Source organism: Sitophilus oryzae, unplaced genomic scaffold, assembly GCF_002938485.1.
Source record: "Sitophilus oryzae breed Bouriz unplaced genomic scaffold, Soryzae_2.0 scaffold_347_pilon_pilon, whole genome shotgun sequence".
Classification (NCBI taxonomy): Eukaryota; Metazoa; Arthropoda; class Insecta; order Coleoptera; family Curculionidae; genus Sitophilus; species Sitophilus oryzae.
Window position 1 is genome coordinate 102,172 of NW_022146915.1, and position 19,289 is coordinate 121,460.

The 19,289-nt window shown below is 31.2% G+C and overlaps 2 protein-coding genes and 2 long non-coding RNA genes across 5 annotated transcripts in view; 2 read left to right on the forward strand and 2 right to left on the reverse strand.

Annotated features, from left to right (window-relative positions):
- The first annotated feature begins 315 nt into the window (after positions 1–315).
- Positions 316–933, forward strand: LOC115884736. The gene is made up of 2 exons (XR_004050607.1): positions 316–776; positions 833–933. It is a non-coding gene; the product is annotated as an uncharacterized LOC115884736 (long non-coding RNA).
- A 4,030-nt stretch (positions 934–4,963) lies between these two features.
- LOC115884737 lies at positions 4,964–5,662 on the reverse strand. Its single transcript, XR_004050608.1, has 2 exons — positions 5,504–5,662; positions 4,964–5,262 (listed from the first exon to the last, which is right to left on the reverse strand). It is a non-coding gene; the product is annotated as an uncharacterized LOC115884737 (long non-coding RNA).
- Positions 5,663–11,106: 5,444 nt separating this feature from the next.
- LOC115884734 (dimethyladenosine transferase 1, mitochondrial) lies at positions 11,107–12,576 on the reverse strand. The gene is made up of 2 exons (XM_030903388.1): positions 12,036–12,576; positions 11,107–11,984 (listed from the first exon to the last, which is right to left on the reverse strand). The coding sequence occupies exons 1-2, from the start codon at positions 12,220–12,222 to the stop codon at positions 11,167–11,169; spliced, it is 1,005 nt and encodes a 334-aa protein (XP_030759248.1). The 5' UTR covers positions 12,223–12,576; the 3' UTR covers positions 11,107–11,166.
- A 258-nt stretch (positions 12,577–12,834) lies between these two features.
- LOC115884732 (alkyldihydroxyacetonephosphate synthase) overlaps positions 12,835–19,289 on the forward strand; it is a 36,436-nt gene continuing 29,981 nt past the window's right edge. Inside the window, exons 1-2 of one of the 2 annotated variants that reach the window (XM_030903385.1) lie at positions 12,841–13,121; positions 16,467–16,641. In XM_030903385.1, coding sequence (XP_030759245.1) covers positions 16,586–16,641 — 56 coding nt within the window. In that variant the 5' untranslated portion in view covers positions 12,841–13,121; positions 16,467–16,585. Of the gene's footprint in view, positions 13,122–16,466; positions 16,642–19,289 lie in introns of both variants that reach the window. The other variant, XM_030903384.1, reaches the window with a different exon arrangement.

A 19,289-nucleotide genomic window follows, 5' to 3' on the forward strand; every position in this document is an offset into this window, starting at 1 on the left:
TCGTATGGTATTATACCAGATTATAATACCCTTTATAGAGTCTAGCAGCAACAGTTTACATCAAAATTAGCACATATGATACAGGTATAATTTCTAACACCACACATTCCAGAAACTCACAATTTAAACACAAAAATAGGATTTCTGTTTGAATACATCAAACACAAAAATGGGTTTAGGGATAAAGAACAAGCGCTTTTCAACAAATTTTCACCTATAATTTTGTCACAAATTTTTCATTGTGAGACCCTGAGTCGTTGGTCGTTTTTCGACATTAGTTGAGGTTAGGATAGAATTTCTGCTAGAACGATAGAAGACATATTACAACGTTAATTAGAATGCGTACAGGCCATTGCTTAACAAAAAACCATTTATATAAAATTAAAGTGAAGGAAGATCCATTCTGTGAGTGTGGCTCTGTTGAAGACCTAAATCATATCTTTTTAGAATGTCCTATAAATTTTTTGTTTAATTTGGATTTATATCAAAAATTTATTGAAATGAATTTTCCTACTCCACTATCAATATTTACAGTTTTGTCTAAGCCAAGTGAAAAATTAATAGAAACTATTATGATATTTTTAAACATTAATAGAATTAAATTATAATGCTCAACTTTCTATTTTTTATTTTCTTTTTGTTTCAGTTTCCGAATGCAGTCTGTTTGTGTGACCTCTATCCTATGTGCCTTTGTGTGTGATATAATCTTCCTTTCAGCACGTCATTTATATATTTAATAAATAATAATAATAACATTTTACAGTCACAGGTCACAGGTTACCTTCATAAAAGTTGGTTATATTAAAATTTACCCATTATACATTTTACTCAGATAAGAATCAGTGGCCTTGATATGGTTTAGAGCCAGTCAACATCTTGGTCACTCCCAAATTGAGCTGGCGGTTGCCTTGTAGCAGAGCCATCATAAAAAAAGAAGAAGAAGAAGAAGGCTAGAACTATGAGTATAAGAAAAAACTAAGTCAAACTCAACCAGTTTTGTTAGTTTCAGTCATTTTTAAGCCCATTTCACTAAAAGCTTTGATTTCACTAAATCAAAGAACTGAATAATACACGATGCAAAAACAAACAACTGTCGAGATGGATTGTGGGAAATTTTTTGCGCGGGCGTTTTAAATTCTCTGTATTACTGGGAGTGGCCAAGCTCATAAATATCCAGATTATCCAGAAGATACCAACAGGATATTTTGTTGCCTTGACGTAATATATATCATCTATCTGTATGGTTTATTGCATTTTATGTAATATAAAAAGTAGTACATTATTTATTTTTCCTAAATATCTAGACGATATTGTTAGGATATTTTATTATCATGAGCATGTTTGGATATCTCTTAGATATACGACAGATATATCCATAGGATATTCTATTCTGAGACATCTACAGGATTTCGTAATGTCTGGAGGATATCCTATAGATGTCTTTCTAAGATGATCTTATAATGGGACATTCCGACATTCTATGAATATCCTGCGGATATTGTGTGTTATATGGGTAACCAGTTAGAAAATGCTCAAATCATATTTTTAATCATATCTCAATTCTTTCAAATGGAACGAGGGTGGCTGATTAGCATACATATTTCGAAAAAGCATTTTTTTACAAATAATTTGATACCACACACTTGGTATTTCGAGTCAAATTTTCGTTATTAACCGCAAGTTATAATTTCAAATAAACCATATATGCGAAAAAGTTGACATATGGTATGTCATTCTACTCAGAGTGTCATTTTCTATCGAATAAAGTAAAAAAATACCTAAGGTGCCATTTAAAAATCAAAAGTTGTAGTCATTTCCTGTGAAACAGGAAGTGACCAAAACAATGAATACGTCAATCAATCCTAATTTATGTCATATACTAACATACCACATTTCGTTTTTTTATCTGAAAAAATAAAAAAGTTATAGGGGTGAGTCACTTTTGAGACTCGAAAAAATACTTTGCAGATACTTCTTTCTCTCTTCTTATTTTTTATATTTCCAGCTTAGTTCTTGTTAAGACAATTACTTGGTGGGTTGCATTGCGGCTTATGCTTTCAGATATCTTTCCACCATAGATCATATATGATATTGGACCGTGTATCTAGTGAGTATTTATGGTCTAAAAGTGGACAAAAAAACGACTTTTTCAATTCGGTCCGAAAGTTATTCGATTCCCCAGATAGGTGGCGGCAATTTTAAAATTGAAACGTCCCCGATTCATGATTTACTTACCGGGCGGCCGGTCGTCAGGACAGAGCCGAATTTTATCGCCGGCCGTAAATCCAGCCTGGAACTTGCCGTTTATACACGGGCCGTTCCGCTTTATTTACGCCCGTTTGCATTATCGATCGATCCGGACTTACAGCCGATATGTTAACTCTGTTATAAATTATCGATTTTTTTTTGATTTTTTTAAGCTGTCCCTACTATCGAAATTCGTATGGGAAAAATACGCAAACTCAACGGCACGAAAAACGGTCACATTAAAATTTTGATGTACCGGGTGGCCAACTAAGAATGGAAGCTGGCTGTATCTCAGAAACTATTTATCGTATAACTTCTATTAGAAAAAAATTCTAATAAGTAAATCGACCACGAAAAATGGCTGGAAATTATTTTCCAGTTCGAAAAATGCCCGCTAGGGGGCGTTTCTCTAATAGCCAGTCAGAAAACTGGGTTTTTCTCAAAAATATGCAGGTGAACAGGTATTTTAAAGATTACTATTGTAATCATCGAGAAATTTGTAATTTTTTTGATATAGAGTATTTTGCTCTATCTCATAAAATAAAGTGGTGGGGGAAGGTTAAATTTGCTTTTATTAAAATAATGATAACTCTGGTTTAGGTTAGCCGATTTAAACAAACTAGGGCTCGTTTAAAAGAGCGTTTTTTTTAAACGAGTTTTTTTTAAACGTTTCGCTACCACGAAAAAAAAAATTTTTTCGTGGTAGCTAGAGGGCTCTCTTTTACATCATAACAGATATTGCGCTTTAGCGTAAAAAAATTAAATAGGAGGCTATGTTTCTCTTTGCACAGTTAATAGAGCACAAAATTTCCAAAATATCAGCGCAAACCGCAACTTTCTATCTACTCTCTAACTTCTGCAACTCCCAATGGACGATATGCCAAGAACGTACAACTTTGACAAACATGTCAATGTAGTATTGAGCAATAAGAAGGATTGGAAGAGCGAAACGCTTGCCCAGCAGTTAAAAGACCATACCATAACTTGGTATACTGATGCTTCCAAAACCAATACGGGAACAGGGATCGGAGTGTTTGCGCCGAGAGCTAATTACTCCGAACCAATGGGCACTTACCCTAGTATCCTACAGGCAGAAATCTACGCTATCGAGAGATGCGTACAACTTATCTTAGATAGGAACTATCGGAAACAAGAAATAGCCATCTTATCTGATAGTCAAGCAGCGTTAAAGGCGATCAACTCAGTATCAATCGATTTGAAATTGGTCAAAGAATGCATAGAGAAGCTGAATAAATTAGGAAAGAAAACAAAGTCCTCCTACACTGGGTGCCTGCTCACCAAGGGATAGAAGGCAATGAAAAAGCAAATAATCTAGCTAGGAAAGGAGCGAACACTCCACTAACTGGACCAGAACCGTTCTGCTTTCCAAGTGGGAACCAACTCAAGGCGGAACTCAAGAACTTGGAAGATTCCATCCGCAACCTGGAATGGAAATCTTGTAATGGTCTAAGACACTCGAAGAAGTTTCTGAGGGCTTATGATCAAGAAAAATCACAGACCTTCCTGGGTCTGAGTAAGAACAATCTTCGGATTGTCACGGGGTTTTTAACAGGACACTGTCTCCTCAATGGACACCTCAGTAGATTGAAACTAAGAGGAAACGGCGAATGCAGATTCTGTGGGGAAGATGGGGAAACACCAGTACACCTCATCACTGAGTGCGCCGAGACGACAACCATTCGTGCCATGAATTTTGGTACGACTGATATTGGAGATGGAGAACTACCCTCTATAAAACCGTCCCAGATACTGGCTTTTGTCAAAGCCCTGGGACTGTATGATGAGTTATGATTCAAGAAAGGGGGACACAATGGATCTGTAAGGTCGAAGTGATTAACCCCCCTCCCACTCATTCTAATTCTAATTCTAAATCTGCTCTCTAACCGGAGATATTAAGAGAACAAATCATGTTATGCTGCAACTTAGGATTATATAGTCTAAAAATTATCGTAGTAGGCTAGGATACAAAAAGAGGTAAATTGGTTACGTCAAAATACCAAACCATATATTTTAATTTCCTTTTAATGCCATTTAATTATTATTTATCCATGTTCGTTCTTGATTCGACCCCATAAATTAAAACCCAAGCATATTGAATCCGACGACCCAGCTATGGAAATATGCCGCTCCAGCGTCTCTATCTACTAAAGTAAGTGGTATCCAAGAAGCCCCACACATTCATAGCAAAATAAGCAGCACCGCTGCCTCAACTACACCAATTACATTCATGCTGATGAAATTGCAACAAATGCAATTTCATCATGATAGATCCTCTAACAAAATTGGCAATTCATCTCTTAGAAATTATGGATAGTTCATTTCATTCGGATAATTAAAAAAGTCCAATCATTCGCCATCCTAGAAATCCTGCGTAAACATTTACCGACCAACGGTCTTGGTGCTAAACTACTTGCATCGAGGGTAGATTTGAACCAGTAGTGCATATTGTTAAGATTCGCACCTTCGTTCGGTGCTATATGAAAAGTGACCCAAACGACATAATCTTTATAATACAATAATAAATAACACAAAGAACAGGTAAAACACGAAAAAAGTGAAATCAAGGACGAACTTGGATTAATAACTAAATGACGTTACATGAAATAAATCCCTAGTTCTCTGTTAAACGCAATATGGCGGCACAAAATTCTTAGAAATTTTAATAAAATTATTGATTGTCTGACTTTCGGACATTTTCTTCTTCTTCTTTTTTTATGATGGCTCTGCTACAAGGCAACCGCCAGCTCAATTTGGGAGTGACCAAGATGTTGACTGGCTCTAAACCATATCAAGGCCACTGATTCTTATCTGAGTAAAATGTATAATGGGTAAATTTTAATATAACTAACTTCTATGAAGGTAACCTGTGACCTGTGACTGTAAAATGTTATTATTATTATTTATTAAATATATAAATGACGTGCTGAAAGGAAGATTATATCACACACAAAGGCACATAGGATAGAGGTCACACAAACAGACTGCATTCGGAAACTGAAACAAAAAGAAAATAAAAAATAGAAAGTTGAGCATTATAATTTAATTCTATTAATGTTTAAAAATATCATAATAGTTTCTATTAATTTTTCACTTGGCTTAGACAAAACTGTAAATATTGATAGTGGAGTAGGAAAATTCATTTCAATAAATTTTTGATATAAATCCAAATTAAACAAAAAATTTATAGGACATTCTAAAAAGATATGATTTAGGTCTTCAACAGAGCCACACTCACAGAATGGATCTTCCTTCACTTTAATTTTATATAAATGGTTTTTTGTTAAGCAATGGCCTGTACGCATTCTAATTAACGTTGTAATATGTCTTCTATCTATATACTGGAAATGTTTAAACCATTGTTTATCTGGGAAGATTGTTTGTATATTAAAATACACATGCTTAATTATGACGTCATTTTTTTTAAGAAAACGCCCGAAATTCGGATGCATGAAAACTAAACTTAAACGTTTTGATATTTTGACGTAACCAATTTACCTCTTTTTGTTTCCTAGTCTACTACTATAATTTTTAGACCATATAATCCTAAGCGGCAGCCTAACATGATTTGTTCTCTTAATATCTCCGGTTAGGCGGTAATTGCGGTTTACGCTGATATTTTGGAAATTTTGTGCTCTATTTAATTGTGCAAAGAGAAATATAGCCTCCTATTTAATTTTTTTACGCAAAAGCGCAATATCTGTTATGATGTCAAACAGCGCCCTCTAGCTACCACGAAAAAATTGTGGAAACAAAATTTATACTGGAGATCATTAAGGAAGAAAAGCTCTTTTAAACGAGCCCTAGTTTGTTTAAATCGCGTAACCTAAATCAGAGTTATCCTTATTTTAATAAAAGCAAGTTTAACCTTCCCCCACCACTTTATTTTATGAGATAGAGCAAAATACTTTATATCAAAAAAATTACAAATTTCTCGATGATTACAACAGTAGTATTTAAAATACCTGTTCACTTGCATATTTTTGAAAAAAAAACTGTTTTCTGATTGGCTCTTAGAGAAACGCCCCCTAGCGGGCATTTTTCGAACTTGAAATTAATTTCCAGCGATTTCTCTTGGTCGACTTACTTATTAGAATAGTTTTCCCAAAGTTATACCACGGCATATAAATCACACGGCAGGCTAACTCTCTTTGGCGGGAACGCTACGCGCATACCGTCGCGCACGCCGCCGTTAGGGTTTCCATCAACAGAAAGTAACCAGTGTCGTAGTTTCTTTCATCGACTGCGCACACTTTCGGCTGATTCGAGTCAGTAGCGTACGGATTAATTTATTTTGTTTATTTCTTGAGTTATATTTTATAGTTGTTGTTTTATTTTTGTTTATTGTGTTATATATTTGGTTTTTCTAGTTTATTTTCGTTTCTTGTGTTATATAATTTATTTTTGTTTTTCTGAACATAAAATTTAATGTTGTATCTAGACATTCAACATTAAATTTAAAAATAATTATATTATTAATTTAAATAAAATTATAAAAATAAATAAAATGAGTATATCGAAAATAACAATAGATTAGTAACAAGTTAACAATACATTTTTAGGGCAAGAACATGGGCAATTGCATCTAATAGAGAAGACTTGGTTGAAGATATAAATAAGGCCCAGAAAAGGTACAGGTTGTGTTCTGTTCACTTTGAATTTAAAATGTTTACCAATTCACTTTGTAACCGTATAAAATACAATGCGGTACCTACTTTGTTTCCTGCCATGAAAAAAATAGAAGTTTCTCAAAAAAATTGTGGATTTATTAATTTGTGAAATTTGAATATTAATAAAATTTGCTACGCCCCTTGATGGGCATAATTTGTACGTAGCCTCTTTATATTGTTCAATAAATATTTTATTGGTATTTTTTTAATTCTTGTTTGTAACTCCTGGCATGTTTTTGTTAGTTGCATGTTTTTTAATTTTAATTGTCTATTCTCTACAGTGAAATATTTAATTGATCTTTTCATTTTTAATTTTCGAGAAGTATGCGCGGTTAACGATTCATTTGTTTGGACAAAAGTATTGTAAATAAAATTCAGTTTCAGTCAATTACAGTATTTTTTTAATACGACCCTGTCGTATTTTCTGAGAAATTTTTTAATACGTTTTAATCCGGCCCTGACTAGGAAACCATAATGGCGCCGACAAGGTCAAATTTTATAGAAATTTTAAACAATGGAATCTGAGTAGAGTTGGCGTGCCGATTGTTTTATGTGCCGTGGTTATACGATAAGTAGTTTCTGAGATACAGCCGGCGTCCATTCTTAGTTGGCTACCCGGTACAGAGTGGCGCGGCGCCTCTCATACGCGGCGTATGCTCCAAGGAGAACGACAGTTTGTATTGAAATGAAATTTTGTGAGACTTTTTAAAAATATAGAGAGTTCTACAGGGTGTCCCCAAAAAAAGTTACATATCACAGTTGTGTTTTTTGTTATGGAACCCTATATATTAATTGAGTTTCGGATTCTGGGAGAAAAATAAAAGTGAGTTTTATAAGAGAAGTATATGACTAAAATATACGGTTTTTCACATTATATTTTCTAGAAATAAAGAACAATTTTTAAATTACAATAAAAGCTATCTAAATTGGAATTTACCCGGTATAGCCTAATAGGTAGGTAAATTAAAATAAATACTTTAAATCAAATTAAAACTCGATCCAAAAAATTATACAGGGTGAGACAAATTTTTTCAAATGAAAAGATCCTTTTGAAAAGACAATCATTTTATGCAGTCAACAGGAATGGAAGCATTTTGAGCATTTGATTTCATCTAGCTAATTTTTGTCACATAATTAGATGTTTATATCTAGTTTTAATTTTGTAATAATTAAAATATGTTTTAAACGTGTATCTTTTTATTACCGTTAAGTATTTTACTCTTCAATCTTTAACTTTTGTTAAATTAACAAAAGGTATATCACACAGCCACCCTAGATTTTCAAGTAATAAAGATCTATTGATATAAAATCATAAAAATTAAAATATCTACGAAAATCTTTGTCTGAGGGATAGGCAACCTTAATGATATTTTGAAAATATATAAATTCCCCACTGAACACTAGAAAAATATACTGGGTGTTCCATTTAAAATAAAGGAGCAACTTGCTTTTTAAAGTGCCTGATGTTCCATATTAATTTTGTCCCACCCTGTATAACTTTTCGGGTCAAATTTCAATTTGGTTTAACATACAATGGTTACAGTAAATAGATATCAGGCTATACAAGGTGAACTAAAATTTAGGTAGCTATTATCGATATTTAAAATTTACTCTTCATTTTCACAAAATGTGAAATATGTCAAAATCCTTAGATTTTAGGTATATGCTTCTTTAGTAAAACTCACCATTATTGTTTTCCTAGAATCCGAAAATCAATTAATATATAGAGTGTTGATCCACTAGAAAAAATACAACTTTGATGTGTAACTTTTTTTGGGAACACCCTGTATACTTCTATACATTTTTATAAAATGATTTCAGTTAACCTATATATGCTGCCAAAATTTCATTTCGATATAAACTTGTAGAAAAATTTGTAGCTAAATTATTTGACTTTTTAGTGTCTCTTTCTAAATGAAAAACGAAAGTTGTCATCTATCAATTATACGAGGGAAAACAAAATGTTGTTATTTTGGTGAACATTTGGTACACCCTGTAGTATATGTAAAAAAAGGATGGTTCTTTAATATAGTTTTTGTTATGCTCTCCTGAACAGAGTGCGGACTGCCATGCCGGTAGACGTTGCGCTCACACAACCAGCATCATATCTGTATTTAACATCTGTTCACTACTGCGCATCATAAATTCGCCCTGTATTTCAGGAACTAGGGAGGCTAGAATAAGCCTGTGTGGAACATATTTAGTTTCATCAAAAAGTAACAAGATAATATGAAAATCGAATCACTGTATCTCAATAAACGAGAAATCCCATAAAACACACGAAAACGAGATACTCTGCACAGATTTGATGCGCAGTATTGAATCGCAGTAGTCTACCGGCAGCCAGACGGCCCGCACTTGGGTCAGGAGAGCATAACAAAAGATATATTAAAGAACTAGCTTTATTCTTAAAATTCCCGTTTTTCCAACGTTGCTAGCTTTTGTACTATTATATTTTTATTAAGGTTAGATTAAATTTGTCAGAAAAGTGTCATAACGCCCGTTATCGTACGATCTTTCTTCGTTGACGGGCTGGAGTAAAAAATTTACCGGTGAAAAGTGGCGCGAAAACGCTATGACCAATCAGAGCGCTGTCGGACCATCGGCATCGTATCAACGGATAACGGACGCATGAAAATCAAGCTTTATTTAGCTACAACGTCACACAAAGTGTATAAGTTCCTTTAGACTAGGTATACATTACCAGCTTTACTTACTGCAATGTCACCAAAATGTCACTATACACACACCTATAAAAGTAAGAGATAAGTATGTAAATGAGGAGAATATTTAAGCGTTACTTAACATCTGACGTGTTGTTAGGGAAATGGTTTGCCACCCTTATATTCCCTTTGAAATACAAACAGAGAAATGCATAAAACATTAATGTAATACTCCAATATGCAAACAGAGAGGTGACTGCTTCTTCTTATGATGAAAAATTTGAGTTTTTTTAAATAAATCTGAAATTTGAATGATCTTAGGTTTGTTCCAACATAGCAGAGAACCGTTCTTGGTGTATTTCCCCTTATGCGCACTAAATACTTATTAGACTGAAATCATAAAATCAAATAAAATCTGTTTTATCAAAGATCGAAGAAATTAAATTTATAATTAATTTAAAAAAAAAGTTCCTAAATGTATCATTTCAGTCAAATAACCATCTACTCAATGTGATTATTTTTTGTCAATAATGACATGTATTGACTCTTTCCATTCAAAATATCTTGAGAACGGTTGCTCGTAGTGATTTTTACCAAGGAACATTTTTACGTAGAAAATCACGCTATTTTTTTTAATTCAGTAGTTCCATACAAGTACGGCCACCAATTTTCATCCAAATATTGACGTTACTTCAGATATTAATTGGAAAAAATCAAAATAAAAATGAAACTTCTACACCCTGTATCTCGGGAAACTAAGCATTTTAGGACATACATTTATACGAACTTTTTTAGTTATTTTTATATGCAGACTATGCCGCAGTAGTTTCCGGAATACAGTTCGGACCACCCTGTATATTCGAATACAAATTTATTAATGCATTATATCGAATAATAAATCTTTTATCAAGAATATAACTGATCTGAGAAAAACAATTTTTCATATTATGTGTAATATTCTAACGCACCATGTATATAAAATACGGTATGATCGAAAAAACCGGCGTCCGGTTGGCTTGGAACTTGGAAATTAACATCGATGACATTCCCCATATGATTTCATAGCTATCGCTGACGCCGTTATTTTCGATCATACGGTATATTTTATTTAAAAAATTATAATATAATCTCTAGCCGTTATAAAGCTTTATAAAGTATGCATCTGTAATGCATTAGGCCGTGTATCGGCATCTGTTGACGACTAGACAAAAATAATATTGTAAGTTGTGTAGGTTTCTATTGCCGAGTAAAGCACCATCTATATTCCCAACATAGAAGTATTTTTTAACACCGTAAGTAGAAACTAGATGGCGCGTAAATACATATTTCAAAAAATAGGAGTATAAATGTTAACAATTTTATTTCAGCAATATTTTTAGACTTACTATATCTAGGAAAAATTTAGTTTTATTTTTACACCATCAAAATACAAAATTAAAAACAAAATATGAATCACGTGTTAAGAATCAAATTAAAAACATGTCTATGATATAAATAAAACAAGATAAACAAACTAAATTACTATATTTAACTTTACAATGTCAAAACAATAACATTTAATAATAAATTCACAAAACCTGCTCAATATTTTCAAATTTGGTCGCTCTAAAATTGAAATCAGCTATCTCAGAACATTCTTCGCACAGAACATTATAGGCGTAACATATTCGGACAAAATCCTCATTACTCAGTTCAAACGACCGAGTTTTAGGGTTCACATCTGCCAAAATAAACAATTTCGCTGCTAGATCCTCTCTTTTATCTTCGGGAAATAAATTTTGAGCCCCTTTAACACAGTATTTTTGTCTTGTGTTAAAAATTGTTCGTACAACCTTCTCAACTAATTTAAACGGCAAATCAATCAATGGTTTCTTCAGAGGTATTAAAGTAACAACACCAACATCTACATCAGGTTTCGGAACAAAAGCAGTGCCCGGTATGGTAAATTTATAGTTGACATCACACCAAAACTGACACATCACTGATAATCTACATCTTTGTTTGCTACTAGGAGGTGCAATCATTCTTTCCGCCACTTCTTTTTGGAACGTAAGTGTCATAGAAGACCTCCCGTAAGCCCAAGCCCCACTTTTTTGGGACACCATCTCTAACCATCGAATAATTAAATTTGTGGAGACATTAAAAGGCAAATTTCCAATTAAATGAATTGGTGGCAGGGAGTGGGTCCACTCCATTTTTGGAGCACCCCCAAAAGCCGTTTCTAGGTTATATCTGGTTATATCGGCAATGTCGATTTGCATTTGTAACTCTTTCGGACAAGATTCCTGTAATAAATTCAGAGTTGGAAGAAATCTGGGGTCTTTTTCTACAACAATCAGTCTTTTAGGTGCTTTTTTAATGATGGATCTTGTTATACCTCCTGGACCTGTAAATATACAAAGTAATATCTAGAAATATAAAGGTTTATCATTGTTACCTGGACCAACTTCACAAACATGATGATCGGTAAGCCTTCCAGCAGCCCTCACAATTTTATCAGTCAATCTTTCGTCCATAAGAAAGTTCTGCGACAGCTGTTTTAGAGCTCTTAATTTATATAGTTTTACTAAATCTCTAATGCTAGGAAGAGGTGGTAATCTTAACGTATTAATATTATACGACATTGTAGCTAATTAGTGGTTTTCTCGGGTTCGTTAAAATCGTCCAAGAACGTTTCTTGCTTTACGGCGTAGATCGTATAAGAATAAATACCTATAATCATAGCCCCAAGACAACTTGCTGTAATAATATTGTTCCTGCGAACTTTCTTCAGTTTGGCAACTCTTTCCAGGTTCTCTCTTTGAAGGCGGTTAATAAATTCTTGATCGCTGCGATTCAATTTGTTCAAATCAACTTTGGGCATACGTTCAGACATTTTATTTTAAGCTAAACTTACAAGAAATACCGGAAAATCACACATTAAAGAATTTGAAAACAATGTGCAAAAATTTTCCCCCTTTACTGTCACCTGTCAGATAAGAAATGTCATTTGGTTATTTTGACATTTTAACAAATAATTATCTAAAAAAATAAAGAACAAACGGTATATTTTAGAAATTATTGGAACAACAACTTCGAATTATTTCATTTAGGTAAAATAATAGCGATTTGATTAATTCAAATCAAGTAATTATACAATTTGGTAAATCCTGGTAAATATTGTTTTACTGGTTGCCTGACCTTGGAGTATTTAATGTGACACGCCATGCGCTATTCGCTCAATAAATGCCAAACTTGCGCACCAGCATATTGCACCCGTGACACATTGAGGCTAGTTTTGCAGTTTACAAATTTGTCTGTTTATGGTTGAAGATGATCTAATTTAGTAAATTACCTCTATCCTAGAACGGTGGGCTTGGCAAAATGAGTGATAATTAAGTAGATTTATTTTACGCTTAAGTAAGGAACCATATTTCTCTAGTATTTCTGTTTGTTTATAATTTTAATTTAATAAAATAATGCCGGCTTCAAACCAAAAATTCACGGATCCAGTCATAGTTAAGAGCGTTATTCCTAAGCACAGGTAAGTTTAAACTAGATGTATTAATCTTCTTTATTTGGGGATTGTCTGTTTTAATATCCCATTCAAAATATCGATGTGAATTTGGAGTTTGTCTAGAGACGCTCCCTTTAAATTTTAAATGTCAAGTCCCTTTAAATATTTTATTTATTTTTATATAATTTAATTGGAAAAATATAGGAAATCAATAGCAGAGGGTCTAAATTATTTAAATAGCTTTGTCTAGAAGGGATATAATTTAGTATAAATGAATATTGAAATTTAGTAATAGTTTTATTACTTTTTTTATTATGGTATTTGTAATATGGTTCTTGATGGTTTAAATTATTTAATTCATTGTTATAAATTATTAGAATAAGCTTTTATTGTTTGTAGTATATTCCTGCTACTGATAAAAAGTCAATTTAAACAAATAAATGTAATATAATCTCATATTATATAGGTAGGTAATTTTAGCTGATCTTTTGGTAAATAAAATTGTTTGAAGAAATATTCACTTTTAAGGTACTATAATAATCATTATTGACATTGAGATATACCTACCTATACTAGAAATCTATGACTGATTAATTTTCCCAGAAATATATTTTTTACGTACTTTTTTTCTTATAATGATCTGAAAAATCGTTGTCAAGGGTGTTATATTACACACCCTCTATTTATTAAGGCTTATATACAGGGTGCTCCAAAAATGCACTGCTAAATTTCAAGGGGGAAACGTACCTATAGTTCATATCAAATAAACTTTTAGTCACGTGATTAAGCTTGACCGGCACAGCGTTGCCGACTTTTACATATTTTCTTTTAATCAAAATATTTTAGGATACAAAAGTAAATTAATTAAAAATATATAAACGGTTATTATTTACATCAGCAAAAACCACCTTCTTAACAGCACTTAAGGGACATAAAGGGCCATTACTATTGCTTTCTCGTTCAAATGCCTGTCTAGAACATATCTAGAACATATGATATACAAGAAAAAAAGTTAAAAGTATTTTTAATTGCGTTATCTAGAAAACATATCAAAATTACCAAGAAATTCAGTTGTGTAGGTAGGTACGTTTTTTTCTCAATTATTTTCGATATGTCCCCTGGGACGCCAGTGAAATTGGTAATTTTAATTTAATTAGCCATATATTATGTGTTACCTCAATAGTTAATAAATACGTTATTCAGAAATACGTAAATAAAAGATTAATAATTCATTATTATTATAAACATCTTTTTTTGTTTAATTGCTAATTTTTGTTGTTAATACTGTCAGCTTATAATAAAATAAATTCTGAATATTTAATTTTCTTCCTCAATTTGCTGGCTAATTAATATTAATTTATTAAATTAATTGTTCATATTTTATTTAAAAGCGAACCCATACATTTATTTGTGATTGCTCTAACATTAAATGTAATTATTTTTTTTCTAATTTCGCAATTTAAAATGTGAGTAGGTATTTCTTAATTTTTTGACGTTTTTTTATGATTTTTACGTTTTTTAAATGACAAAAAGAATAACTTTTATAATAATAATTATTAAATCTATCATGGGATACGTAATAATGCCAAAATTATACCGAAGGAATCTATAGACTATAGACGATCGAAAAAAAGGCGTCGCGGTAGCCTTTTTTTTTGTTCAAAAACTCTACCGTGATTGGTCGGGCTTAATAGTTGCATGCTGGGGCTAGACACAAGCGCTGCACGGTTTCCATGGTAACGTGACGTCAGCCTAGCGGCAGCATGTAAATCCCCCGCCCCGAATTTTTTTTATCAGCGACCGATGTGAATGAGTTTTTGGGCAGTTCGCTTCGTCTTCCTTTATGCTAATATTCGGCTACTTCGGCGAGTAATTAACCGTGTAAAGACTGTAAAGTTGTTGTTGATTATTTATTGTTGTTTGTTAATGGTTTTTGTTGATTTAACTTGTTAATTTTCTTCACAAAGAACTTTTAAATGAACTTATGAGTGAAAATCCGTTTTATGACGATATTACTGATAAGTTTGCATCAATAAAGAACAGAAGAACTGAGCTGATTTACAGAAGTTAGTAAGGTTTGTAATATAAATCAGTCAAATTTATTTTGGTTAATACTGCTTAGTAAACAGGTGTAATAATAATTAAAATAATAATTAGTGTAATAATATTTAAAATGCACCAAGTACCAAGTCCAAGTTGAAACATAATTTTGTTTGTCGCCTTTTTTAAAATAATAATAATTTAACCAATTTTTAAAAATTTCTTTTAAATATTTTGTATTTTTTGACAGTTTCCAGATGTTAGCTGTCAACTTTGACGTGCATTTTAAGTTGTTTTCAAAGCAGAAATGATTGCCACAAAAAAGATTTTAAAAAACGTCCATATTGATCCAACTTTATGGTGGACACTGTATATAATGTTTATTATATTTAATTAAATTTTCACTGGAATGCAAAATAATGTGTTTATCGAAAACTGGTTGTATCTCTTTTTACTTAATGCGTTTAAGCCAAAACTAAAAGGAAAATATTATAGGTATTAGTGTATAAATAATAACAAAAAAATATTGTTGACAAAATGGTGAATACACCAAAAAATTTTCAAATAATAATTTAAAAAATGTTGACAAAATGGTGAATGCGCCAAAAAAAATTTCCGCCACTGCTATTATCACCCTTTCCTTAGCATTGAACTAAATAAATGTTATGCATATTGAACATTTTAAAAGAGCAAAAAATATGACGTTAATTAAAATTCGTTGAATCTAACAAAGATTGAAAACGAAATTATATTACCATAGAAACGCGTTTTGATTTTTAGGACTTCAACTATGTTTCTATGTTTTTTTTTTAATTTTTTCTAAAAAACGGTATGGAAATTTGGAACAGTATAAACGGGATTAACCATTTTAAAACAATCAAATTTTTTTTATGATGTATGCATTTTTGTCAAAATGTCAACAAAAAATGTTTCCTCTTGTAAAAACAATCCGGGTACACACTGTATAATTTATTAACAATTGACATAAAGAATTCTCAAAAATGAATAGTATTTAATTTGGAAAAAAAAGTAAATTAAAAGTTTTCAGATTAGGGTCAGGGTCTGCCCCAAAGAAATTATCGTCGATTTAATCAACATTCGGGCATGAAACACCCTGTATATATATTTTTTAAGCGATAGATCGAGATAATTTTACCTAATTATCAATCCGTGTCGTATATTTAATTTAAAAAACCAGTTTTTTTAGAATTTTTATGATTATATTATCAAAAATTGGTTTGTTTATATTTGAATCCCTTCTCTTGACTATACCTCATTCAAAAAAATAATTTTATTACAAACAACTTGTCTTATTGTAAAAATGTTTTTTAGTATTTATGTTGCGGACTGTCGCATATATAATTTCAGTTCCCGCCAGTTGAGTTTTTGAATTGGTTGTGTCAAGATTTTGATATTTTGGTTTTCAAAGTTTTTTACGTGATTTTACCACGATGGGTGTCAAAAAAGTGACTTCAGTAGATGTGGAGAGTACCATCCCTAAGATTAGGTATTTATTTTGTTTTTGGTTAATTTTTTAAAAAACGTGAAAATTATGAAAAAAAAATCGACGTCACTGTATGCTTTGAAATTACATTTGGTTACCGGAAATAAGTAAAATGGTTAGAGAATAGATAAATTCAGTAAAAAATTGTTTTTTGGAAAATTTTGACGTTTTTCTGAATAAGATTTTATTAATTTTTGCCAAATTTTTATATCTCAAATTTTAATTGATAACGTATAGGAGTCTACCAAATAGAAATTATTTTGGATTATAAGTTCTAAGACCACTGTGACACCGTTTTTTAGCATCGATATATATTTTTGCCTAATTTAAATATTTTTTGGTTGTTCTTCTGTGATACAATTAAATAATTATTTACCACTCAAAAAGTTGGAAAAAAATTTAAAAAAATTGTATTATTACAAACTAAATTAATTTAATTAATTTAATAATAAATTTTAATTTGTATTTTTAATTTTGTTTTGATTCTTGATCTGTTCAATAAATGTTTTTAAATGAACATTTAGATATTATTATTTTTTCCCAAATTCTTATCTCAATTTGTAATAAATAATAATTTCAGGCCACCACGACGTCGATTTTTATCCGGTTATCGGTTTGTATTGATTAATGATTTTTGAATTTGTTTGCTGTGCTTATGGGATAGAACTAAATCAACTGAAAAAAAAATAATAAAAATAAATTAAAAACTCATAAATTAAACAGTATCTATATACAGGGTGTTTCAAAACAAATGCGAAAAACTTCAGGGGTGATTCCTTGTTCAAAATAAAGGGTAGTTTGCTTCATAAACGTTGGGTCAAAAGTCAACCATTAGGGAGATATCGCGGTACAAAGATGGCGGAAAAATTATGTTCTTATTTTTTATCTTGAAAACGAAAAGAGATAGACTAATGAAATTTTATGGAAGCATTACTGTTATGAAAACACACTTTCTGGTAATTTGTTCACCTTTTTAAAATGAATGGAAGGGGTTGAAATAAACTACCCCTATCATTCTTGTTAACGAAATTTAAAGAAAAATCTTATCAAACACATGCATAAAAATTAATTTGGATAGTTTAGTTTGTTTAGAAACTTTTTTATCTCTTGTATTTTTTTTATAAAACTCACCGATTTGAAATTAAAAAATAAAATGTAAAGCATTACATGTCAGGACTAAACATATTTTTAGATAAGAATCTAGTGATAATAATGATAATAATAATAATCTAGATAATAACGTATTGCAGTAGGGTCAAATAAAACAATATTAGAAACATCCTAAAAAGTGACAGCGGCCGACTAGATTTTTTCCTAAAAAAATTACAGCTGCCCACTAGATTCTTTATCTAAAAATGTTTTTTGTCCTGACATGTAATGCTTTACATTTTATTTTTTAATTTCAAATCGGTGAGTTTATCAAAAAACACAAGAGATAAAAAGTTTCTAAATAAACTAAACTATCAAAATTAATTTTTATGCATGTGTTTGATAAGATTTTTCTTTAAGATTTCATTAACAAGAAAATAGTAGGTAGTTTGTTTCAACTCTTCCCTCATTTTAAAAAGTGAAAAAAATTTTCATAACAGTAATGCTTCCGTAAAATTTCATTAGTCTCTTTTCGTTTTCAAGATAAAAAATAAAAACATTATTTTTCCGCCATCTTTGTACCGCGATATCTCCCTAATGGTTGACTTTTGACCCAACGTTTATAAAGCAAACTACCCTTTATTTTGAACAAGGAGTCACCCCCTGAAGTTTTTCGCATTTGTTTTGAAACACCCTTTATTTAAAAATGTAAATATAACTAAATTAGGTAATGTAATAATACTATATTTAGTATCGTATGGTCGAAAAAAAAACGGCGTCCAGTTGGCTTGGAATTAATAATAAACAGCTATCTTCATTTCATCCACCGCTGACGCCCGTTTTTTTCTTACTCATATTGTATACTATATTTTTTTACTTTCTTGATAGGGTTTTATAAATGCAGGTAAAGGCACATGGATCTTGTAATAATAATGAATATTTTTTAATTTTGTAGAAAATTAAAAAAAATACAAATTGGTTTGAAATAATGATCGATGCCATTTTTTATACAAAATTACAGCGATGTTTATTTCTAAGCCAACTCTAGCGCCGTTTTTTTCGATCGCGTGGCGTGTTACCTCATTTTATTCTTAAAAAACATTTTTTGATGTGTAGGTATAGAAAAATTGTTTATAATTGATTATTTTATGAATAAAACTCAAATTAAATTGATTTTTATATGCACGAGTACATAAAATAAAATGAAATAAGATATAGTCATTGCCACAACATATTTTAATGTATATTTTGCAAATTTTTTTGTAGGTACATATATGCCATTTTTTTTCTGATATAAGTATATACATATTCCTGTATAAAGCAAAGGTTAAAAAAATATTTTTATTTTGCATAATTTATATTATTTTATATTTTGTTATTTGTTATGAAACAATTTTAACTACAAGCAAAACAAATACATTTAAAAACAAAATACCTTACGATCGAAAAAAAACGGCGTCAAAGACGGCTGAGGAATGACAATCGATAACATTTTTGGCGAGGGTCAAGCCCTAAACATAATTTACTTGTCCTGCTTTTTTTCCTAAAAGATAGCTAATTTA